General features: G+C 44.4%; 1 protein-coding gene across 1 annotated transcript in view; it reads left to right on the forward strand.

Annotated features, from left to right (window-relative positions):
- CRHR1 (corticotropin releasing hormone receptor 1) overlaps nt 1-27,171 on the forward strand; it is a 356,198-nt gene that overhangs the window by 156,706 nt on the left and 172,321 nt on the right. The window contains exons 4-5 of the mRNA XM_077252715.1: nt 3,235-3,316; nt 6,986-7,105. Of these exons, the coding sequence (XP_077108830.1) occupies nt 3,235-3,316; nt 6,986-7,105 (202 nt within the window). The remainder of the gene's footprint in view (nt 1-3,234; nt 3,317-6,985; nt 7,106-27,171) is intronic.

Here is a 27,171-nt window from a genome sequence, read left to right on the forward strand (position 1 = left end):
ATCGTTTAGTGTGACGGTACCTTTAGTCATGGAGGTAGATATGTCACAAAGTCAACTAGTCCCAGTACAATAATGATTGACTTGTTAATATCTAATGCTTACTTGGTAATTCCTTAGTCATGGAGATAGATGCAGTTTGTATGTGGCTATTTCCCTGATCAGGGTAGTGTGCAAACATTTTTGCATTATTAATCCAGAACAGTGGATGCTGCAATTGCTTATTTTGGTCTTCAGTCCACAAAAAAGTGATGTAAAGGTCTCATGTACGCAAAATGGGTACCGATCAAATAAACAAGCTGTTCCGCAAAATCAAATATATTAACAAGTTTTACCGCATAACTAAAGATATAGGCTGCGTGTATTTAAGAAAAGTCTGTTGCTTTTTATTTTTGTCTTGATAAAGTGCATATGGCCGAAATGTCGCTACATTGTTTTGATACTATTTTTGTCTGTTAATCTGATGGCATGAATAGAAGATGAAGTTTTAATACATCTCTGGTGCCTTGGTACACTGGACATTATGAATATAGGCCAAACAAAATAAAAAAGATAAACATCTGCAGACAGCTGGGGCTTTTTTTTAAGAACCCAAAATTGTGCTTTCCATCCAAGTGTGTACCACACAAAAAAAGATGCAACCCACTTCCAAAATAGAACAAAAAAGCAGAGCTGAACTATAAGCTAGTATATGTGCAAAGTGTAGGAGAACCTTCACACTGTGGCCATTTTGTAGGGGTTTGGCTAATGCTAGATCCTGAAAGACACTGTGGCTTTAATGGACCATGCCCCCTCTGAGTTGTGGTCTAGTCCTTTCTCCTCTGCAGTTTGCTGTGTGTTGGTTTTGAACAAGAAGTATAAGGTGGGCTTCCACCCCAGTGGCACTGCGGGCAAATGTCTGCTTGGTCCATTAGACGTAGAGCCTGAGAACATCAGAAGGGTATAAAACATGATGGCTACACACAATTCCCCTAGTGTGGTAAGGTGTGATCAAGCATTCTGAAAAATCATCCACCTACCTACCTCTTCCGACAAGCCTACCATCTGCAGTAACCACCAAACCACTGCACGACCAGCTCTACCCTCACCTACTGTATCCTCACCCATCCCTTGTAGATTGTGAGCCCTCGCGGGCCGGGTCCTCTCTCCTCCTGTATCAGTCATGACTTGTTTTGTACAAGATTATTGTACTTGTGTTTTATTATTTATACCACTCCTCATATGTAAAGCGCCATGGAATAAATGGCGGAATAATAATAAATAATAATAACTAAATAAAAATAAATAATCAACATTCCAAGAAGTATCAATGAGGAGCAGAAGACTGGTTGACTGGTCTTTGAAAGGTCTTTTATGTGGGCATATAGGGGAACTATTTTTCCTTGCGGAGATGGTCAAATTGATTTGGTCACTTTTAGGGCCCCGTCTCACATAGCGAGATCGCTAGCGAGATCGCTGCTGAGTCACAAGTTTTGTGACGCAACAGCGACCTCAGTAGCGATCTCGCTATGTGTGACACGTACCAGCGACCAGGCCCCTGCTGCGAGATCGCTGGTCGTGTCGGAATGGCCTGGGCCGTTTTTTGGTCGTTGAGGTCCCGCTGACATCGCTGAATCGGTGTGTGTGACACCGATCCAGCGATGTCTTCACTGGTAACCAGGGTAAACATCGGGTTACTAAGCGCAGGGCCGCGCTTAGTAACCCGATGTTTACCCTGGTTACCAGCGTAAATGTAAAAAAAAAAAAAACAGTACATACTCACCATCTGATGTGCGTCAGGTCCCTTAGAGGTCAGACAATACTCCTTTGGAAAATGTATACAAATTAGCTCTCCTTCAGGTGAAATTAAGCTGTCTCTTTAGTGCCAACTATTTGGGTAGACAACCTATAAGTTAATGTCTGATTAATTTAGAGGAGTTGACAGGGACTGATATAATAATTACTTTTAAATAAGATAAGTCATCAATATGATCTGTAGGGGTCCGGCAAGTCACCCAAACAATTCAGCTATCTGCTCTAGCGATGGACAGATCTAAGCAATGTACATTGCCTAGTGACCCCTGCTGAGTATTGCATTAGTTAAGGCCCCGTCTCACATAGCGAGATCGCTAGCGAGATCGCTGCTGAGTCACTAGTTTTGTGACGCAACAGCGACCTCAGTAGCGATCTCGCTATGTGTGACACGTACCAGCGATCAGGCCCCTGCTGCGAGATCGCTGGTCGTGTCGGAATGGCCTGGACCTTTTTTTGGTCGTTGAGGTCCCGCTGACATCGCTGAATCGGTGTGTGTGACACCGATCCAGCGATGTCTTCACTGGTAACCAGGGTAAACATCGGGTTACTAAGCGCAGGGCCGCACTTAGTAACCCGATGTTTACCCTGGTTACCAAAAAAAACAAACAGTACATACTCGCCTTTCGGTGTCCGTCAGGTCCCTTGCCGTCTGCTTCCTGCTCTGAGTGCCGCCGTACAGTGAGAGCGCAGCACAGCAGTGACGTCATCGCTGCGCTCTGCTCTCACTGTACGGCGGCACTCAGTGAGAGCGGGAAGCAGACGGCAAGGGACCTGACGGACACCGAAAGGCGAGTATGTACTGTTTGTTTTTTTTAGTAACCAGGGTAAACATCGGGTTACTAAGCGCGGCCCTGCGCTTAGTAACCCGATGTTTACCCTGGTTACCCGGGTGCTGCAGGGGTACTTCGGGATCGTTGAAGACAGTTTCAACGATGCCGAAGAGGTTCCCCTGATCGTTGGTCACTGGAGAGAGCTGTCTGTGTGACAGCTCCCCAGCGACCACACAACGACTTACCAACGATCACGACCAGGTCGTATCGCTGGTCGTGATCGTTGGTAAATCGCTATGTGAGACGGGGCCTTTAGAGTTGGGGTCCTAGGTTCAAATCCCACCACAGACAACATCTATAAGGAGTTTGTATGTTTTCCCCATGTTTGTGTGGGTTTCCTCCCACACTCCAAAGATATACTGACAGGGAATGTAGATCATGAGACCCAATGGAGACTTTGATGTTGGTGTCTTTCAAGTACTGTGGAAATAATAATGTATGAGCAAAGCATAATAATTGTTATGGAATCATCAGCCCAAGAGCTATTTGCAGATACTTATAGTTTCATCTCATGAGAATATTATGAACTGAAACCTCGGTCCTGGATTGTTTTTGTGAGAATATTGAGCAGTTAGATATTAATATAGTATTTCTCCTCTGTCTTTTTCTAAAGGTCATCACAGCAGGGGTCAGTCTTGCTCTAACCTCTATCCAGGATCAGTGTGAAAATCTCCAGAATAGTTCCAACTTCACAGGTGAGTCATAAAATGGGCGGCCTGGGAATTAAAATGATTCACTTCTGGTGTCTTGACTTTGGGGATTTCTTTTTTTTTTTACATTAAGGCACTGAGAAAGATCTAAGCTGGATTATGGTAATAGATAACAAGGCTGATGCCCAGGGTGCCGCTTTATGTTCATGCTGTTTTGAGTCTAACACCTTCAAGAAGGAAATCCTGATTTATATGTAATCATTGCGAACACCGGCTAATTATATAATGAGATGTACAGAAAGGGCAGTCATACTAAATTACATTACCTTGAATTTGCCTGATATGCACTATTATATTATTGCTTTCAGGCCTAGTGAAATCACATTCACAACATACATTACCAAGTGTTCAGCATTAGATGTCTGGAAGTATTATGTTATAATGAATGTCAAGCCAATATCTAGAGATGCTGAAAAAATATGGTGAAGACCTAATTACACGGTCAAACATATGTGGACAAGCAAAGATCACATTGATATTTTTTGAGTATTTTTGACATAAAATCAAATAGTTAATCATATGGAAAAGCAATACAGGACAAAGTGGGTTAACTGCGATGTTTATGAATACCAATTGAAGATTTCAGGCGGACAATGATTTTTCTATGTGGTTTATTATTAACGTACATCGAAGTTGATAATAAACAACAACAAAAATTATTTAAGTCTTTGAGTAGCTTCATAGACTTAAATGGGTACATTTTCCATCCGTGAAAAATACTGAACATGTACGTGAAAAACAGACATCTGAATGAGGTTTAAATCACTATACTATGATGGGCATCGTGAATATTCATAAGATTGCTCAAACAAACGGTGCCAAAAAAAATATTAAGGGCCTGATTCATCTAAGCTTTCACGCCAAAATTCTGGCATAAAAGCTTTGAAAATTTTAAGCGCAACTCAGTTTTCACACCAGTTTTTCACAAATCCACCAAAATGGGCATGACACAGGCACCATGGGGGCACACGGAGGCAAAAAGATGTATACTATTCAAGATAAAAGCTCTCATAGCAGAAGAATGACAGTGTAACGGGCTGGGTGGTGGAACCAATGTGTCGGAGCCCGAGGAAGGCCTGGAGGGATGTAACTAGGTGCCTCACCCAATCTGACCTCAGATAAGCAGCAGCATACGATACCGAGATCAGAGGAGAGACAAGGGAGGTAGTCCAGGTGCTACTCCAGGACTGACCTTGGGTACATTTCAGCTGACCCCCTAGGAACGGGTAGCTGGGATGTCCAGAAGGAATGTCCAAAAGATGCGGGTAGGTGGAGTAAGGAGACAGATACCACGGGTGCAGACGGGACCGACTGGTGAGAATATGGGCAATGGCAGGATCGGTTGATAGCCAAGCAGGCGGGCACGACTTTTAGCAAGACAGGCTGGTAGGCATGGTTGATAGACCGGCTGGCGAGCACTGGGACCTGAGTACTTACACAGATGTTGCGAACACACCTAAAATATAAAGTGCTCCCCAGCCATTGGCTGGAGACACTTTAGGATGGTGCGCACTGTCCCTTAACCCCTTTCTGACCTTGGATGGGATAGTACGTCCGAGGTCAGAAGCCCCGCTTTGATGCGGGCTCCGGCGGTGAGCCCGCATCAAAGCCGGGACATGTCAGCTGTTTTGAACAGCTAACATGTGCCCGTAATAGGCGCGGGCAGAATCGCGATCTGCCCGCGCCTATTAACTAGTTAAATGCCGCTGTCAAACGCAGACAGCGGCATTTAACTACCGCATCCGGCCGGGCGGCCGGAAATGATGGCATCGCCGACCCCCGTCACATGATCGGAGGTCGGCGATGCTTCAGAATAGTAACCATAGAGGTCCTTGAGACCTCTATGGTTACTGATCCACGGCAGCTGTGAGCGCCACCCTGTGGTCAGCGCTCACAGCACACCTGATTTTCTGCTACATAGCAGCGAACAGCAGATCGCTGCTATGTAGCAGAGGCGATCGCGCTGTGCCTGCTTCTAGCCTCCCATGGAGGCTATTGAAGCATGGCAAAAGTTAAAAAAAGTTAAAAAGTGAAAAAAATAAATCAATAAAAAAAAAATCAAACCTACACATATTTGGTATTGCCGCATTCAGAATCGCCCGATCTATCAATAAAAAAAAGCATTAACCTGATCGCTAAACGGCGTAGTGAGAAAAAAAATTTGAAACGCCAGAATTATGTTTTTTTGGTCGCCGCGACATTGCATTAAAATGCAATAACGGGCGATCAAAAGAACATATCTGCACCAAAATGCTATCTTTAAAAATGTCAGCTCGGCACGCAAAAAATAAGCCCTCAACTGACCCCAGATCTTGAAAAATGGAGACGCTACGAGTATCGGAAAATGGCGCATTTTTCTATTTTTTTTAGCAAACTTTGGAATTTTTTTTCACCACTTAGGTAAAAAATAACCTAGTCATGTTAGGTGTCTATGAACTCGAACTGAGCTGGAGAATCGTAATGGCAGGTCAGTTTTAGCATTTAGTGAACCTAGCAAAAAAGCCAACCAAAAAACAAGTGTGGGACTGCACTTTTTTTGCAATTTCACTGCACTTGGAATTTTTTTCCCGTTTTCTAGTACATGACATGCTAAAACCAATGACGTCATTCAAAATTACAACTCATCCCGCAAAAAATAAGCCCTCACATGGCCAAATTGACGGAAAAATAAAAAAGTTATGGCTCTGGGAATGAGGGGAGTGAAAAACGAACACGGAAAAACGGAAAATCCCAAGGTCATGAAGGGGTTAAAGAAGCCGGGACCGTGCACGCATCCTAAGCACTGTGCCTGAGGATCTGCAAGCAGTGTGCAGACCCTGGGCAGCCACTGGGGAAAGAGGATGGGATGTAGGACCATAGCAGTGAGTATGCTGGCATCTCTGCTAGGGGAGGGAGGCAGAGAGCAGATGTGCCAGACACAAGGCAGAACAACAGGAGAAGGAGAAGGAGGTACAGGGCTGTGGTGGTGAGAGCGTGGGTGTCTCTGCTAGGGGAGGGAATGCAGAGACACTGGTCTTAGAGACAGCAGATAAAAAAGCAAGTCAATTGTAAACTTGCTGATTTTAATGCTGTCTAACTAAACCAATTTCATAAAATAAGAATACCCCTTTAAGGCAGCCTATGATTGGCTGTAGTTATAAGTAGAGCTGCATGGCCTTAAAGGGAAATCAGGAATTCATTTTTAAAGAAGGCAATTCATTGGTAGTAAAGCTAGGGAGAAACCATACTAGAGAAATGGCTCACGTTATGACTTCCCAAACCAGAGTGACCTCCATCAGTCTCTGGGCCCTATAGCAGTTGCTATGACAATAGCTATGTGCATAGTAGAATATATCAAATATAGTCATATCTCCAAAAATTGTGCATGGCCACCATTACTGTAACACTGATGAATTAGGACATTACTGTCATAGCTTAGCTGATGTAGAATTGAAAATTGCATTTACTGATTTTCCTATCGAAAACTGATTGCGGTGCATCCACTCTACTCTACTAACAATAGGAATGGCATCCTGTGATTACCACAGCCATTGCACCCTGAGATCTTTCTGCTGCCATTGTTCCCACATGCACTTTACACATATAATTTCAAGACTGTGAAGTGATCTCTTTTTATATTGACATATAATTTATATTTACATTGTTCCTTTTCAGGTCTTGCCTGTAATATGTCTATTGATATGATCGGAACATGCTGGCCGCACACACCGCCTGGACAATTGGTGGCCAGGCCTTGCCCAGAATACTTCCAAGGCGTACAGTACAATACAACAGGTAATGGAAGAATATTATGTAGAAAAAAATGGAGGATGCTGTGGAAGAAACTGGTATAAGTCAGAAACTGCAACATATAGAAAACTTCCTATTTGTTAACAATTATTTGCATGAAATCTACCAATTACAAATGTAATGTATGTAATAGTGGAAACCACTTTGCCGTAAACCGAGGAGGATCTGGAAGGGCATGACTAGGCGAACTCATGACTCTTCGCTAGAGCCATGATAGTGTGGTTACTTTTGGCTCCAGATGGACGCCAGGTGCTACTCCAAGACAGACCTCAGACACTCGACTGCTGACCCCCAAGGGGCAGAAAGCTGGAACGGCCAGGAATGGGAAGGCTAGGCTGGTACAGGCAGGCATAGCAGGTAAACAGGAATGCCAGGTGTTGGCAGACACAGCTGGGATACAGGAAGCACAGCTGTTATACATGAAGGTATGGCTGGTATACAGGAAGGCATGGCTGGTATATAGGAAGGCATGGCAGCTTCAGGCTGGCACAGGTGTTATACAGGCATGGCAGGTGCTGGCAGGCATGGCTGGTATACAGAAAGGTGTTGTGAAATTGGATTTTGGGCTCCCCCGGTGGCCACTGGTGGAATTGAACTTGTGTGCATCATCCCCTCTGTTCACCTGTTCCCATCAGGATGTGGGAGTCGCTATTTAACCTTGCTCCTCTGTCACTTCCATGCCGGTCAACATTGTAATCAGAAGCCTTTCTGTGCATGTTCCTGCTACCAGACAACTTCCAGCTAAGTCGGACTTTTGTCCTTGTTTGTTTTTTGCATTTTGTTCCAGTTCACAGCTGCAGTTTCGTTTCTGTGTCTGGAAAGCTCTTGTGATCTGAAATTGCCACTCTGATGTTATGAGTTAATACTAGAGTCTTAAAGTAATTTCAGGATGGTGTATTGATAGGGTTTTCAGCTGACCATGAAAGTACCCTTTCTGTCTTCCTGCTATCTAGTAAGCGGACCTCGATTTTGCTAAACCTATTTTCATACTACGTTTGTCATTTTCATCTTAAATCACCGCCAATATATGTGGGGGCCTCTGTCTGCCTTTCGGGGAAATTTCTCTAGAGGTGAGCCAGGACTATATTTTCCTCTGCCAGGATTAGTTAGTCCTCCGGCCGGCGCTGGGCGTCTAGGGATAAAACGCAGGCTACGCTACCCGGCTACTGTTAGTTGTGCGGCAGGTTTAGTTCATGGTCAGTTTAAGTTTCCATCCTTCCAAGAGCTAGTTCCTATGTATGCTGGGCTATGTTCTCTTGCCATTGAGAACCATAACAGAAAGGTATGCCAGGTACTGGCAGACACAGCTGGTATAAAAGAAGCATGGCAGCGTGCAGACAAACTGACAGAACATGTTGCTCAGGCACCTCCCAGCAGATGGAGGTGCCTTAAATAATAAGTCTCCCAGCCATTGGCTGGGGACACTTTACGATGGTTTGTGCTGCATCTTTAAGAGATTGGGAGCCCGCACACCCTCTAAGCACAGTGCCAGGGGATCTGTAAGACGTGCGCAGATCCCAGGAGACTGCAGCAGCAGTGCGGTGAGTGAGTCGTCATCCCTTTCCGGGGGAAAGGAGGATAGGAATTGTGCAGGGATGCCGACACTACAACTAATATGGAGGGAAAGAAGAACTACTCACTGTGGTAATGGAAGGCAGGCTAATAGAAAGTCTTGTGTGTTATCCTAAAGAAGAGGACATCCCCTATTTGCTCTATTAGTGCATACACCGAGGCGTATTTAGAAATCATGAGGCTCCATAGCAAAAGTCCAAATTGTATTGATACACAAAAAAGACATTAATATTTATTTGCTGAAAAAGAGAAAAGACAGCACCTCCAAAAATCATACATTGATCTAATGCCGCTAGGCCAAAATATATGTAACTGAACATGAGTTTCTTAGTTAAACATTCTGATCAGACTGTATGAAGCCCACTGCCACAGTACGGCAAACTTCTTAATGGGTCCTTATCGTCCTATTGGAGCGGAGCTATGCGCCGACCACTGCAACAGCAACAATGCAGCGGCAGGGCTGATGGTCTGGTGCCTCACAGCGCCCATGCTGCAAGGCAAAGTCCCCATGACTTCAGACTGCACCGCCCCGCCAGCACAAAACTACAACAACAATGGCCGACACACAGCTCCGTTGATCAGGTGATATGGACCCAATAAGAGGTTCGTCGTGAAGTGGCAGTGGGCTTCATACAGTCTGATCAGAATGTTAAACTAAGAACCTCATGTTTAATTATATATATTTTTTCCTAGCGGCATTAGATAAGTGTATGATTTTTGAAGGTGCTGGCCATTCTCTTTTTCAGCAAAGAAAACATTTATTTGGTGGTGCCACAGCAGCATCTGCCAACATTTCTAAGTAAATTTTTTCCTTGCCTCCTTATGAACCTTAACAGGGAGGAGAAATGTGTCGAGGCCATAACCTTGGACATCAACTAAGGAAAGTTTTCACTTTATTTTTGAGTCTTGACTGTTGTTGTTGGGCCTTCTGCTGGTCCACGATTCATTAGGAAATACGTGATTTTTATGTGAGATGTATATTTTCCACAAGTACAATATGTGTGATATCATTGAATTGGTGCTTATATCTGCCTATGATTGTTTAAGAGAATGTGGTGGCATATTTTCTATGTCACATTACTGTTTTTTTTTTATTTTGTGTGTCCTATGTTATTGTGTGGTGTAGCACACATGTTTGAGAGTTGATCTATAGGTATTAACAGGGCACAATAAGGGCAGTCAACGGAGAGTGTAAGCGTCATTTCTTGAGTTGTTTTTTAGGGTGTCAAACTCTGCAGCCAGGTAGGGAAGATGTCGAGGTCCTACAGAGATACCATAGTAGACATCCAATCACTCCCTTACCTCTGTATCCTCTTCTCATATCCATGTTTGAATATTTCATGAATATATATACAGTCATGGACAAAAGTGTTGGCACCCTTGAAATTGTTGCAAAAAATGAAGCATTTTTCCCAGAAAATTATTGCAATTATACATATTTTGTTATACACATTTATTTCCTTTGTGTGTATTGGAACAACACAAAAAAATTTGAAAATAAGGCAAATTGGACCATCATTTCACGACAAAAAAACAAAATGAGCCAGGAAAAATTGTTGGCACCTTTCCAAAATTGTGGGTAAACAACTTTGTTTCAGGCATTTGATGCTCATTCAAACTGACCTGTGGCAAGTAACAGGTGTGGGCAATAAGAAAACACACCTGAAACCAGCTAAAATGGGGAGAAGTTGATTCAATCTTTGCATTGTGCGTTTGTGTGTGCCACCTGAAGCATGAAGAACAGAAAACGGAGAACAAAACTGTCTGAGTACTTGAGAACCAAAATTCTTGAAAATTATCAACAATCTCAAGGTTACAAGTCCATTTCCAGAAATCTTGAAGTTCCTTTGTCCACAGTGCGCAACATAATCAAGAAGTTTACAAACCATGAAACTGTATCTAATTTCCCTTGACATGGATGGCAGAGAAAAATTAATGAAAGGAAACAATGCAGGATACTCCGGATGGTGGATAAGCAACTCCAATCAAGTTCCAAAGAAATTCAAGCTGTCCTACAGGCTTAGGAGGCATCAGTGTCAGCGCAAACTATCTGTCAAGGTTTGAATGAACGAAACGCTATGGCAAAAGACCCAGTAGGACCTTATTACTGACACAGACAAATAGAAAAGATAGACTGAAGTTTGCCAAAATGTACGTGATTAAACCAAAATCATTCTGAGAAAGCGTCTGTCTTGTGGTGAGACCAAGATAGAGGTTTTTGGTCAAGCACATCATTCTACGGTTTACAGAAAATGGAATGAGGCCTATAAAGAAAAGAACTCAGTACCTACAGACAAATTTGATTGAAGTTTAACCCCTTAAGCCCCGAGGGTGGTTTGCACGTTAATGACCGGGCCATTTTTTACAATTCTGACCACTGTCCCCTTATGAGGTTATAACTCTGGAACGCTTCAACGGATCCTGGTGATTCTCACACTGTTTTCTCAAGACATATTGTACTTTATGATAGTGGCAACATTTCTTTGATATTACCTGCGTTTATTTGTGAAAAAATGAAAATTTGGCGAAAATTTAGCAATTTTCCAACTTTGAATTTTTTTGCCCTTAAATCACAGTGATATGTCACACAAAATACTTAATAAGTAACATTTCCAACATGTCTACTTTACATCAGCACAATTTTGGAAACAAAATTTTTTTTGCTAGGGAGTTATAAGGGTTAAAATTTGACCAGCAATTTCTCATTTTTACAACTCCATTTTTCTTTCTGGGACCATGTCACATTTGAAGTCATTTTGAGTGGTCTATATGATAGAAAATACCCAAATGTGACACTATTCTAAAAATTGCACCCCTCAAGGTGCTCAAAACCACATTCAAGAAGTTTATTAACCCTTCAGGTGTTTCACAGGAATTTTTGGAATGTTTAAAAAAAATGAACATTTAATTTTTTTTCACTAAAAATTAACTTCAGCTCCAATTTGTTTTATTTTACCAAGGGTAACAGTAGAAAATGGACCCCAAAAGTTGTTGTACAATTTGTCCTGAGTACCCGGATGCCCCATGTGTGGGAGTAAACCACTGTTTGGGCGCATGGCAGAGCTCGGAAGGGAAGGAGTGCCATTTGACTTTTCAATGCAAAATTGGCTGGAATTGAGATGGGACGCCATCTTGCGCTTGGAGAGCCACTAATGTGCCTAAACATTGAAACCCCCACAAGTTACATTATTTTGGAAAGTAGACCCCCTAAGGAACTTATCTAGATGTGTGGTGAGCAGTTTGACACACCAAGTGCTTCACAGAAGTTTATAATGCAGAGCCGTAAAAATAAAAAATAATATTTTTTCACAAAAATGAACATTTCACCCCCAATTTTTTATTTTCCCAAGGGTACCAGAAGAAATTGTACCCCAAATGTTGTTTTGCAATTTGTCCTGAGTACGCTGATACCCCAAATGTGGGGGTAAACCACTGTATGGGTGCATGGCAGAGCTCGGAAGGGAAGGAGCGCCGTTTGACTTTTCAATGCAAAATTGGCTGGAATTGAGATGGGACGCTATGTTACGTTGGGGAGCCCCTGATGTGCCTAAACATTGAAACCCCCCACAAGTGACACCATTTTGGAAAGTATACCCCCTAAGGAACTAATCTAGATGTGTGGTGAGCACTTTGACCCACCAAGTGCTTCACAAAAGTTTATAATACAGAGCTGTAAAAATAAAAAATAATATTTTTTCACAAAAATGAAATTTTCACCCCCAATTATTTTTTTTCCCAAGGTTACCAGAATAAATTATACCCCAAACGTTGTTGTGTAATTTGTCCTGAGTACGCTGATACCCAATATGTGGGGGTAAACCACTGTTTGGGTGCACGGCAGAGCTCGGAAGGGAAGGAGTGCCATTTGACTTTTCAATGCAAAATTGGCTGGAATTGAGATGGGACGCCATGTTGCGTTGGGGAGCCCCTGATGTGCCTAATCATTGAAACCCCCCACAAGTGACACCATTTTGGAAAGTAGACCCCCTAATGAACTTATCTAGATTTGACCCACCAAGTGCTTTACAGAAGTTTATAATGTAGAGCTGTAAAAATAAAAAATAATATTTTTTCACAAAAATGAACATTTCGCCCCCAATTTTTTATTTTTTCAAGGGTACCAGAAGAAATTGTACCCCAAGAGTTGTTGTGCAATTTGTCCTGAGTATGCTGATACCCCATATGTGGGGGAAAACCACTGTTTGGGTGCATGGCAGCGCTCGGAAGGGAAGGAGCGCCGTTTGACTTTTCAATGCAAAATTGGCTGGAATTGAGATGGGACGCTGTTAGGGCTAGTGGAATGCACCAAGTACATATAGATGTTTATTATTATTGATGCGTTCGCAGCTCGGGGTCCACCTTGCAGGGGAACCTGCTGCTAGTAAATGGTGGCACTATTTGGCGGTATAGACTAGCTCTGTTACTTCAAAGAGTAGCCAAGAAAGGAAAGCACTGCTCCCTGTTAGACTTCACAGGAGCACAGGCTAACTGCCCATCAGAGAGTAGTCAGTGGTCATGCAAACATACAATCTCCTCACCGGAGGAGCCGGTATTCTAGGGGCTTATTTCAGCCGGGGCCCTAAATCTACACACACAATCTCCTCGACGGACGTGCCGGCATTCTAGGGGCTTATTTCAGCTGAGTCCCTGAACACACATAAATGTGACCACACTGGCGCAAGCACGTAACTGATTCAATACTAGCGCATGGCCGTGCGGTCATGAGAGCCTTAAATAGCTGCAGCAAGTACAGGACCTTCCTAGAAGGACCAATGAGAGGCTGCTACAGAGCCTGAGCACCTTCAGGACCTTCCTGGAGGACCAATGGATTTAGCTGCAGTACCTGAACATGTGACCCTCGATCTCCACTGAGAGATCTTACTCTGGGCATGCTCAGAACGAGAAAAGCAGGACTTAGTCCCAGAAGCGTCTGCTCGCCACTGCCCAGCACTGGCTTCAATGGCAGAAGCTGGAAAAGCAGCAGTAACCCTTTGTACAGTGTCAGACTGAGCGAGACGCTGGGTCTGACGTCTCTGCTGAGCAGGCTCCACTGCGGCAGGAGGAGAATGGGAGACCGCAGCGGAGATGGCCCCAAATTCCCCCTGTGCAGAGGCGGGAACTTGACCCCTAACATAGGGCCCCCCCCCTGGGCCTCGCCACGCTCGAAGGCAGCAATGAGCTGCGGAGCCTGAATGTGCTCAGCAGGCTCTCAAGACCATAACCCTTCCAGTCCACCAAATAAAATTTTTTGCCACGTACCACCTTGCACCCCAAAATAGCGTTCGCCTCGTAATCGTCTGTAGACTGTTGTGAATTCTGCTCTTGGGCTCCCTCCGGTGGTTGTAAGTGGTAGCGCTGCTGTCTCTGAATCGCAGCATTTATCAGGTGTGTTCACTTTTTGCAATTTTGACTGGGCTATTTAGTCTTGCTTCACCCTTTAGTCAGTGCCAGTTGTCCATTGTTCCTGGAGGATTCACATCCCTGCCTGGTCTCTTCTGCTTTGCAGTTCATTTCAACAAAGATAAGTTCTGGCCTTGATTTTTGCTGTCCACATGCTGTGGCCTTATTGTTCAGTTCTTTTCCATGTTTTTGTTTGTCCAGCTTGGTCTGTATAAGGATTTGTTTAGCCAAGCTGGTATCTCTGGAGATGCAGATATCCCCTCCATATCTTTAGTTAGCTGTGGAGATTTTGTATTTTCTGTGGTGGATATTTTCTAGTGTTTTAATACTGACCGCATAGTACTCTGTCCTATCCTTTCTATTTAGCTAGAAGTGGCCTCCTTTGCTAAATTCTCATTTCCGTCTGTGTATGTCTTTTCCCTCTCCTCTCACAGTCAATATTTGTGGGGGGCTGTCTATCCTTTGGGGATTTTATCTGAGGCAAGATAGTTTTCCCTTTTCTATCTCTAGGGGTAATTAGTCCTCCGGCTGTCTCGAGATGTCTAGGGAGCGCTAGGTACATTCCACGGCTACTTCTAGTTGCGGTGTTAAGTTCAGGGTCTGCGGTCAGTACAGGTACCACCTTCTCCAGAGTTCGTCTCATGCTGCTCTTAGGCCACCAGATCATAACAGTAGACGAACCCGATGTCCCGGCAGATGACTCAGAAAACCGGGACATGTATACGGGCTTAAGGAGGAACACATGAAAGGTGTCGGTGATACCTAGGCATGGAGGAAGGGCCAGACGGTAGACCACAGGGTTAACCTGTTCGAGGACCTTGAAGGGACCCAAGTAGCGAGGTGCAAACTTAGTGGACTCAACACGCAGCCTGATGTTACAGGCGGAGAGCCACACTAAGTCGCCAGGAGCAAAGGTCGGAGCAGGGCGCCGATGTGCATCGGACCTCATTCTCTCTTTGCCACTGCCCAGTCTGCCACCCTGGAGTCAGCAGAAGACACGGGCATAGGCACAGGAACCCGCAGATGCTGGCCATAATTAAGGAGGAAAGGAGTTTGACTGGTGGAGTCGGCTACAGCGTTGTTAAGCGCAAACTCCGCCCACGGTAGCAAGGATGCCCAGTCATCCTGCCTGGCAGAGACAAAATGTCACAGATATGTGACCAGGGTCTGGTTGGCCCTCTCTACCAACCCATTCGTCTCGGGATGATATGCTGAGGAGAGATTCAACTCAATGCTGAGTAGACGACAAAGCTCTCTCCAGAATCGAGACGCAAACTGGGGACCCCGGTCACTGACAATTTTGTCCGGCATACCATGTAGACAAAATATGTGTTTGATAAACAACGCCGCCAGAGCCCGTGCAGAAGGTAGCCGTGGAAGAGGCACCAAGTGCACCATTTTGGAAAAATGGTCAGTGATCACCCAAATAATGGTGCAGCTACGAGACTTGGGTAAGCCCACCACAAAATCCACCCTGACCATCTCCCAGGGCCTATCTGCCACCGGCAGAGGGTAAAGCAACCCAGCTGGCCGTTGACGAGGAGACTTGTTCTTGGCGCAGGAGACACATGCCTGAACATAGTCTGCGACGTCATGGACCATATGAGGCCACCAATATGTCCTCGCCAGTAACCCAGATGTCCTTTTGGTCCCGAAATGTCCACCCACCCTAGACAAGTGAGCCCAAGAGAGAACCTCCGGATGCAAACTCGAAGGTACAGAAGTCTTGCTTGGAGGCACAGACTCTAGCGAAACCGGGGCCACAGTTCTCAGGCTCTCGGAAGGGACAATGAGCCGAGGCTCCTCTTCCTCCTCCTCAGATGATACCACGGAGTGAGAGAGAGCATCGGCACGAATGTTCTTCTCCCCAGAAAGAAAATAGAGGGTGAAATGAAACCGAGAGAAGAACAAGGACCATCTGGCCTGGCGAGAATTTAGCCGCTGGGCAGTCTGTAAATAAACCAAATTTTTGTGGTCTGTGAATACTTGGAAGGGAAAGCGAGCCCCCTCCAAGACATGTCTCCACACAGAGAAAGCCAACTTCATGGCTAGCAACTCCCTGTCCCCGATGGAATAATTCCTCTCTGCTGGTGAGAAGGTCTTAGAAAAGAAGAAGCAAGGATGCTTCCGACCTTGAGCATCCTTTTGGAAAAAGACTGCTCCAGCACCAACGGATGAGGCATCCACCTGCATGATAAATGGCTTATCTACATCGGGGCGATGTAGGATGGGAGCGCTAGCAAAATGCGACTTAGCAGAAGAGAAGGCCTTGGAGACCTCTTCAGACCACAATTTGGGATTTGCTCCCTTCTTGGTGAGGGCTACCAAGGGAGCTACCAAAGTGGAGAAGTGGGGAATGAACTGGCGATAGTAATTAATGAACCCCATAAAGCGCTGCACCGCTTTAAGAGAATGGGGTTCTTGCCAGTCCATCACAGCCTGTAGTTTGGCAGGATCCATAGCCAATCCCTGGGCGGAGATTATATTGCCCAGGAAAGGGAAAGACTCCTGCTCAAACATACACTTCTCCAACTTTGCATAGAGAGAATTTGCCCGTAAGAGGTCAAAGACTCTGCCAACATCTCTCCGGTGGGAGTCAATACCTAGAGAGTAGAAGAGAATATCATCCAGATAGACAACGACCGAGGTGGAGAGCATATCCTGGAAGATATCGTTAACAAAGTCTTGGAAAACGTCTGGGGCATTACATAGCCCGAAGGGCATCACCAGATATTCATAGTGCCCATCCCTGGTGTTAAAAGCCGTCTTCCATTCGTCCCCCTCATGGATGCGAATCAGGTTGTAAGCACCCCGCAGATCTAATTTTGTGAATACCCTTGCTCCCCGAAGCCTATCAAAGAGCTCCGATATCAGGGGCAGAGGATACTTATTCTTAACGGTGATGGCGTTAAGACCCCTGTAATCTATGCATAGACATAGTTCCCTGTTCTTCTTCTGTACGAAGAAGAACCCAGCCCCTGCAGGTGACACTGACTTCCTGATGAACCCTCTAGCCAGATTCTCTTGAATGTACTGAGACATTTCCTCTGTCTCCGGGAGAGATAACGGATAGACTCGACCCCGGGGAGGCTCAGCACCAGGCAAGAGATCAATAGGACAGTCATAGGGGCGGTGGGGCGGAAGGGTCTCCGACGCCTTTTTGGAGAACACGTCCGCATAGGGCCAATATTGCTTGGGGAGAGAGGATAGATCTGCGGGTACCTCAGTAGTAGCAACATGAACGCATTCCCTCTGACACCTACCCCCACAATTATTCACCCCATCCCAGAATTCTGCCTGAGGACCACTCGATATGAGGAGAGTGGTACCGTAGCCATGTTATCCCCAACAGCACCTCATCAATTCCCTCAGGAATGACGAGCAGAGATATAATCTCCTGATGGGATGGCGACATGGACAGAGTAAAAGGGATGGTCTGGTGTGTTATCTGTGAGGGCAGTGTCGACCCATTCACCACTTGTACCGTCACTGGCTGAGCTAGCATCATCAGGGGTATTGCGTGACGTTGGGCGAAGGCAGAAGACATAAAATTGCCCTCCGCCCCAGAATCCACACAGAGCTCCACCGAGTGGGTGGATGAGCCTATAGTAATTTTCACCTTAAAGGACAATTTGGAGGCAAACGTCGCCGTGTCTAGTGTACCTCTACCTACTACCACTAGACGCTGACGTTTCCTCGACCGCTGGGAACATCTGGTGACAAGATGTCCTGACTGCTGGCAAACATGACAGACTTTGAGTGCACAAGCGGTCCGGGACTTAGATCCCGCTCGTGACACTTCCATGGCCTCATGTGACTCAGGGACCAGGACTGGAGATTCCAGAGGTTTGGTGAAGGTGGGAGCCAGCCGAAACCTCTGCCTACACTGGGCTCGCTCTAACCTCCGCTCGTTAAAACGGAGGTCAATACGAGTGGAGACAGCTATTAACTCCTCCAGTGTGGCGGGAATCTCCCTAGTAGCCAGAGCGTCCTTCACGTGGTCAGCCAGCCCCCTCCAAAATATGGGGATAAGTGCTTTATCCGACCACTCCAGTTCAGATGCTAGGGTACGGAAGTGGACAGCAAAATGGCTGACCAAGGACGAACCCTGAGTCAATGCCAGCAGTTGGAGCGCTGTGTCATGGGTGACTCGAGGTCCTAAAAAGACCTGTTTCAGAGTGCTCAGGAACAGCGGAGCACTCTGCACCACATGATCGCCACGCTCCCACAGCGGCGTAGCCCATTCCAGCGCCCTGTCCAACAAGAGAGACACAATAAATCCCACCTTTGCCCGCTCTGTGGGAAAACGTGCAGCCAGTAGCTCGAGGTATATAGAGCACTGACTCACGAAACCGATACAAGATTTACTATCTCCAGAAAATTTTTCTGGCAGCGGGAGGCGAGATAATGTCGGAACAGGGGTGGCAATGGACAAGGTTGCTGCAGCCATGCTAGCAGCCTGTACAGCAACTGCGGTAACATCCACAGCTGAGGTTGTGCTCTCAAAAGCCGCCAACCTACCCTCCAGCTGCTGGATGTACCGCAAGGACTGCTGTATGTCCGCCATTTACTAGCCAGACCCTGGCGCTAGTATTCTGTTAGGGCTAGCGGAACGCACCGAGTAAATATAGATGTTTATTATTATTGATGCGTTCGCAGCCAGGGGTCCACTGTGCAGGGGAACCTGCTGCTAGTAAATGGTGGCACTATTTGGCGGTATAGACTAGCTCTGTTACTTCACAGAGTAGCCAAGAAAGGAAAGCACTGCACCCTGTTAGACTGCACAGACAGCTGTCACACACTAATAGATGCTTTTTATTGCAAAAAATATTTTTTTGGGTTACCAAAATTGAGAGCAATAATTTTTCCATATTTTGGTCCACAGAGTCATGTGAGGTCTTGTTTTTTGCTGGATGAGTTGACGTTTCTATTGGTAACATTTTCGGGCACGTGACATTTTTTCATTCCGATTTTTGTGAGGCAGTATGACCAAAAACCAGCTATTCATGAATTTCTTTAGGGGGGGTCGTATATACCGTTCCGCCTTTGGTAAAATGGATAAAGCAGTTTTATTCTTCGAGTCAGTGCGATTGCAGCGATACCTCATTTAGGTTATTTTTTTATGTTTTGGAGCTTTTATACGATAAAAACTATTTTATAGAAAAAAGAATTATTTTTGCATCGCTTTGTTCTGAGGACTATAACTTTTTTATTTTTTCACTGATGATGCTGTATGGTGACTAGTTTTTTGTGGAACAAGATGACATTTTCAGCGGTACCATGATTATTTATATCCGTCTTTTTGATCGCGTGCTATTCCACTTTTTGTTCGGCGGTATGATAATAAAGGGTTGTTTTTTGCCTCGTTTTTTTAATTTTTTTTTACAGTGTTCACTGAAGGGGTTAACTAGTGGGACTGTTTTATAGGTCGGGTCATTACGGACGCGGCTATACTAATTATGTGTACTTTTATTGTTTTTTTTTATTTAGATAAAGGAATGTATTTATTGGAACAATAATTTTTTTCATTTATTTATTTAGGATTTTTTTTTTTACACATCTTAATATCTTTTTTTTTACTTTTTTACTTTGCCCCAGGGGGAGACATCACAGTAAAGTGACAGATCGCTGACCTGACACTTTGCTGTGCACTGTGTCAGATCAGCGATCTGACGTGCACAGCAGGGAGGCTTCCCTGCGCCTGCTCTGAGCGGGCGCTTGGAAGCCATCTCCCTGCAGGACCCGGATGCAGCCCCTTGGCCATTTTGGATCCAGGGCCTGCAGGGAGAAGAAGGTAGGAGACCTTTGGAGCAACGCGATCACATCGCGTTGCTCCGAGGGTCTCAGGGATGCATGCAGGGAGCCCCCTCCCTGCGCGATGCTTCCCTATACCGCCGGAACACTGCGATTCTGTTAGATCGCAGTGTGCCTGGGGTTAATGTGCCGGGGGCAGTCCGTGATTGCTGCGATAGTCAGCTGACACCCGGCCGCGCTCCCCCGTAAGTGCGGACGATCGCTATGACGTACTATCCCGTCCCTGCGAATTAAGTCCCAGGTCACCTTGACGGGATAGTACGTCAAATGGGATTAAGGGGTTAAAGATGTTTTAGGGAGTGTTAGGTGGCGAGTTCCCGGCACTGCACAGGGGGAATCTAGAACCCTGTCCTCTGCGGTCTCCCATTTTTCCCCAGCCGCAGAGGAGCCGGCTCAGCAGAGACGCCGGTCCCAGGATCTTGCTCAAACTGATGCTATGCGTCTAGTTACTACTGTCACAAACAAAAAAGGCAGCACTCTGTAACACCAAAGCTTGCAAACATGAAATATGAAAATTGAATTGCATTACTGCACTAGAGATATGAAAAATTGAGAAAGTTTAGCGCATAAATTGGCCAATTCATGTATACCTGGAAGCCACGATAAGGCATTTCTTGTTTCCAGGACCAAAAAATTGGTTACTACTGTCATTCCTAGTTCTGCTATTATAACCAACAGTGGTCAGCGGCGTGCAGACGCTCCTGGGGCTAAGTCCTGCTTTTTCTCAGTTGAGCATGTCCTTGGGATGACCTCCCAATGGAGGTCAGGGGTCACATGCTCAGGTCCTGAAGCAGCCGATTGGACCACTGGGAAGGTCCCGGAAGGACGCCGCTATAAGGTCTGCATGGCCGCTTGGCCATGCGCTAGTATAAAACTAATATTGTGTGTGTGAATGAGTGTTTGATATTTGGTGAAAGCTCCTAAACAATTCCCTCCCTAGCATTGTTGTATGTAGTTTGGGTGTTGGAGCTGACTAGCGCCAGTTGGTGCCATCCTGCACAAGGCACGATCATACTGCATCATCTCTGCAGCATCCGCCAGTGCGGCGCCGTGTGCATCTAGTGCGCTTTCCGGTCCCTAGCTAGGATGGTTAGTGGCGTCCGCCAGAACGGCGCTGCACTCACTCAGTGCACTAAGTCTTTATTATTTAGGTTTTTCCCTGGCACCGCAGTTGTGGCGCCGAGCGCTAGTGGGTCTAGAGGGACGCTAACCCTGTGTCCTTGGGGCAGAGTCCTGTGACCTAACACTAGCGTTCACTCAGCAGTATTGCAGCCCTGTGAAGCAACAGGGTTTGCCTCCTTACTTACCGGGTGAAGTTAAGCCATGTGTGTTCACATTATACTGCCATATAGTCCGCCATTACCGAGCAGCATGTGTCATCTCTGCACGGTGGACCCCGGGCACCATATATCTTCCTTTATATTATTTGGTGCGTTCCGCCAGCCCTAACAGGGAGTTTGCTGCCTGTGGCACTTGGTGCCTTGACTGTGTGCAAAGCATCATGAAATCTGAAGATTACCAATGGATTTTGGGTCACTGTGTAGTGCCCAGTATCAGAAAGCTGGGTTTGCATCCTAGTTCATGAGTCTTCTGGCAGGACAATGACCCCAAACATACTTCAAAAGGCACCCAGAAATGAATGGAAACAAAGCATTGGAGAGTTCTGACATGTCCAGTAATGAGTCCAGATCTACAGTATATCCCATTGAACACTTGTGGAGAAATGTTAAAATTGCTGTTGGGAGAAGGCACCCTTCAAATATGAGAGACCTGGTGCAGTGGTGTAAGAAGCTTGATGATGGTTATAGGAAGTAATTGATTGCAGTTATTTAATCCAAAGGGTGTGCAACCAAATATTGACCCCTTTCTGCTCTCGTCACGTGATCGGGGGTCATCGGCGCGTAGGCATAACAACCAGAGGTCTCCTTGAGACGTCTATGGTTGTTGATGCCGGTTTTCTATGAGCACCACCCAGTTGTCGGCGCTCATAGCAATGCTGTAATTCTGCTACATAGGGGCGATCTGAACATTGCCTTTATGTAGCTGAGCCGATCAAGTTGTGGCAGCTTCTAGCCTCCCATGGAGGCTATTGAAGCGTGCCAAAAAAAAAATGTTTTTAAAAATATGAAAAAAATTAAAAATATATAAAAGTTGAAATCACCCCCCTTTCGCCCCATTCAAAATAAAACAATAAAAAAAATAAAACCAACACATATTTGGTATCGCCGCGTTCAAAATCGCCCGATCTATCAATAAAAAAAGATTAACCTGATTGTTAAATGGCGTAGCGATAAAAAAAAGTAAAAACGCCAGAATTACATTTTTTTGGTTGTCGTGACATTGCATTAAAATACAATAGCGGGCGATTGAAGTATCTGCACCAAAATAGTATAATTAAAAACGTCAGCTCGGCACACAAAAAATAAGCCCACAACCAACCCCAGATCACGAAAAATGGAGACGCTACGGGTATCGGAAAATGGCACCACTTTTTCTTCTTTATTTTTTTTAGCAAACTTTGGAATTTTTTTTCACCACTTAGATAAAAAAAACCTAGACATGTTTGGTGTCTATGAACATGCAATGACCTGGAGAATCATAATTACAGGTCAGTTTTAGCATTTAGTGAACCTAGCAAAAAAGCCCAAAACAAGTGTGATATTGCACTTTTTTGCAATTTCACCACACTTGGAATTTTTTTCACATTTTCAAGTACATGACATGGTAAAACCAATGTTGTCGTTCAAAAGTACAACTTATCCCGCAAAAAAATAAGCTCTCACATGGCCATATTGACAGAAAAAAAAAGTTATGGCTCTGGGAAGAAGGGGAGCGAAAAACGAAACGCAAAACCGAAAAAAGCTGGGGTCATGAAGGGGTTAAGTTGAGGGTGTCAACAATTTTGCCCGGCCCATCTCTGGGATTTTTTTGTTAAATCATGTCCATTTTGCCTTTTTTTCTGTGTAACAAAACATGTGTAATTGCAGTAATTTTCTGGGAGAAATACTTCATTTTCTGAAACAATTTCACTGGTGTCAACACTTTCGGCCATGACTGTATTTATACTTTTTCAATTTTTTTTAGTTTTTTTTATGTAGATCCCGTACAGTATTTACTATTTTAAATTAAGGTTTTTTTTCTCTATGTTAGACTGGTTTTTGAAATCCCTGACCTCGTTACTAAACTTTCTGAGCCAAATTGCATTCGCCCACAAAAAAACCAAAAACAATTATTCGGTGGGGCCACAGCATGTAGACACAGTCTGAGAGTAGCATACCTCCCAACTTTTAAAGACAGGAAAGTGAGACATTGTGGTGTACACACAGAAATTGTGCCTTTTATTCCCACTCACTACATACTCTTTTCATGTTTCCCATACCGTATGATTTGTCTCCATGCAGTAAGATGCCTCCACAATGCCCCTTCATACAGTATTATGCCCCCTCTGATTACAGGACACGGAATTAGGCCCCTACAGTACATTCCCCCACACAATTTGCCTCTGCAGTACCTTCTGACCCACACAGTAGTGCCCACCAACACAGTATGAAGCCTCAACAGTGCCCCACAATATAGTGCCCATCTTCCACAGTCAGAATATTACACTGGTTAAAAAAAAAACAATTTACCCAACCCTGTACAACAATGGCTTGCCCCAACTCAACAGCAACACAGTAGCATGGTCAGCCTCCATTGGTTGTACGCCAATGGACATATAGCTGTTATACAATGGCTTATGGTGGATTTGTCTAAATCACTAATTACATTATTTCTAGAAATTTATGTTCCAATTTAAACTATGAATATCAGATCATTTCAAAAGGTATCAGAAGCTTAATGATACAGTAAAATGGTGTTGGGTTGATATGACAATCACTTCTATATCATTTATTTATGTCTTGGAATCACATCAGAGAACTTCTGTCTTCTCGGAACCCACCATGATAGCAAACAGGTCTAATTGCCATGGAGAGATGAGAACACATGAACCTTTCTATTAGACTCAATAAATGTTACTGAAAAAAAAATTGGGCTGCTGCTTGATGAAAGAAAAACTAAAGTCGGGGAAAAAGCACTTGAAAAATTGATTTTATAATTTCAGAAATGTATTGAATTCACCACCATATTGATTAATACATTTATCATACGTTTCAGACTTTTCATTTCATGCCCTTCTTCAGGTCCATCCATAGCAGTTATTTTGTGACAGCGGTCTGTAATAAGGCATGAATAAAATGTCCAAAATATTGCATGATCAATATATTCAACCACTTTCTCTGCACATCTAAAGCTGCACTCTTCATTCTTGGATGCATAGAAGTAAATAGTAGTGGCAGGGATGGGATCTGGATTGTGAAATTCTCATTATTTGACTGCAAATGTATTAACAGCACAGTTTCAGAGACTCCAACCATTCTTCTTTAATATCTACTTAGATCTCAAGTATTTAAAAAAAAAATTGATGCTGAATTACATCATGAATCCCAGTGATCACATCGTTGCATTAATAAATTCTACTTGTGTCCTGTAAATGTTGGGCATTAGGCCAATGGCATTAAGATTTGCTGCAGCCTTTAAGATTATTGACTCCAGAACTGACAAATTCATATAGTGAATTAGTATATTAACAGACAGCAGAGTAGATGATGAGATCATACCAAACCACATTCTTCACCTTTTTCAATAATTTGTCATAATATATGTGGAAATCAGCAGCAGATGGTTAACATTTCTATAAAATACATCTAAGAAGTTATGGGAAAATGTCAGATAATGATGATGAAGACTATAGTAACATAGTAACATAGTATTTAAGGTTGAAGGAAGACTTTAATCCATCTAGTTCAACCCATAGCCTAACATGTTGATCCAGAGGAAGGCAAAAAAACTCATGCGGCAAACACTAAGCTCCACATTGGGGGAAAAAAATCCTTCCCACCTCCACATACGGCAATCAAACTAGTTCCCTGGATCAACGCCCTATCAAGGAATCTAGTATATATAATCCAGGGAAAGGTTTCCACTCATCTTGCACCACCATGCATACCGCTATTAAATCCCTTTAGAATATCATCAGTAAAATGCATTTTCCAGTATTAGAGATGAGTGAGCAGTGCACTAAAGTGCTCGGATGCTCGTTATTCCAACTGACCAATTCCTAATGCTCCGATGCTCATTTCTAGTAATAAATATAATGGGAGTCAATGGGAAATCCTAGCATTTTTCCGGCTATCCCTACAAGGTGGTCTGGGGGGCAGTGAAAATGTTGAAATGGATGGAAAAAGTGCTGAATAGGAGGAAAACAGCATGGGAAAGACCCCTGGAAGCATCTCTGACTTGAAGATCGCTGCTGGGAACAATGGTGTCACACTTTTAGGCCACAGTAACACATTCAGTATTTGATCAGTATCAGTATTTGTAAGCCAAAACCAGGATTGGGTGATAGATGCAGAAGTGGTGACGTGTTTCTATTCTACTTTAATGTGATTGCTCCACTCCTGATTTTAGCTTACAAATACTGATGTGAACATGGCCTTAGGCTATGTGCACACGTAGGAAGGGTCCTCTGTGGGTTCTCCCGCAGCGGATTTGATAAATCTGCAGGGCAAAACCGCTGCGGTTATCCCTGCAGATTTTTCGTGGTTTGTCTTGCGGTTTCCGCTGCGGGTTTACTCCTGCACTTGTTTTACTATTGATGCTGCATATGCAGCATCAATAGTAATGTTAAAAAAATGGTTATACTCACCCTCCGACGTCCCGATCTCCTCGGCGCTGCACGCGGCAGTCCGGTTCCAAAGATGCTACGCGAGAAGGACCTTCGTGACGTAACGGTCATGTGACCGCGACGTCATCGCAGGTCCTGCTCGCATAGCAACCCTGCGGCCGGACGGCCGCGTGCAGCGCTGAGAGGCGGGAGAACTTCAGGGGCCATCAGAAGGTGAGTATATCATTATTTTTTATTTTAATTCTTTTTTTTTACACAAATATGGTTCCCAGGGCCTGGAGGAGAGTCTCCTCTCCTCCACCCCGGGTACCATCCGCACATGATCCGCTTACTTCCCGCATGGTGGGCATAGCCCCCTGCGGGAAGTAAGTGGATCAATGCATTCCTAAGTGTGCAGAATCGCTGCGATTTGGCACAAAGAAGTGACATGCTGCAGATTGTAAACCGCTGCGTTTCTGCGCGTTTTTTTCTGCAGCATGTGCACAGCGTTTTCGGTTTCCCATAGGTTTACATTGAACTGTAAACTCATGGGAAACTGCTGCGGACCCGCAGCTGCAGAAACGCTGTGGATCTGCTGCAAAATCCACAACGTGTGCACATAGCCTTACTCCACTTTTAGGACTGACAATAAAACTGTCAAAATTGAAGAGAAATTGTGGTTTACAAGAAAAAAATTGTTAACAAACATTTTTTCCTGTATAATGACTTGTATATAAGGCAAAATTGAAAGGATTTTTTGTAAAATAATAACTTAAGTAAACCAATATAGACATTTTTATTAAAAAATTGGAAATTTCAGTGTGGTTCTTCTCCACTTATAAAGGTACACAGTGCAAATCCAGAAAAAAATTATACGGAGGGTCATCCATAGACCCTTGAAGTCAAAAATTGGAGGGCCTAATTCAAATATTGAAGATTAAAAACACTTTATGTGCTTCTGTCATCTGGTGGTGTGGAAAAGTGGGAACTAATCCAGGCATTGTTCATTTTTATCAGCGTGAGCCTGTCAGCATTTTATGCTGACAGGCGAAAGTGCCTGTTTGTTATGACCCCCCGACGGTACTAAAAAATGACTCAGACAAGATGACATATCATGTCTGATTTTGAACCACCATTCTTATTTTTTACCCACAGGTAAGCCGCCTGCCAGCATGTCATTCGGCAGCTTTCTCATAGAGAACATAGGAGCGCTCGGCGACATGAACATTCCAGTGTATTGTAGATTAGGCTGAGATGGCTGTTGGCCGAACGATCGTTCAAAGCATCATTCGGCAAACAGCCACCTAATGTTTATGGCCGGCTTAACTCCTTTGCCCTGAAGCCTGTTTTCACCTTCCTGGCTAGGCCAATTTTTAAATTCTGACCACTGTCAATTTATGAGATCATAACTCTGGAACGCTTCCATAGATCCCGGTGATTCTGGCATTGTTTTCTCGTGACATATTGTACTTCATGATAGTGGTAAAATTTATTTTTTATGACTTACGTTTATTTGTGAAAAACACAGATATTTGGCAAAAATATAGAAAATTTTGCATGT

Source organism: Ranitomeya variabilis, chromosome 4 (assembly GCF_051348905.1).
Source record: "Ranitomeya variabilis isolate aRanVar5 chromosome 4, aRanVar5.hap1, whole genome shotgun sequence".
In the NCBI taxonomy this organism is placed as follows: Eukaryota; Metazoa; Chordata; class Amphibia; order Anura; family Dendrobatidae; genus Ranitomeya; species Ranitomeya variabilis.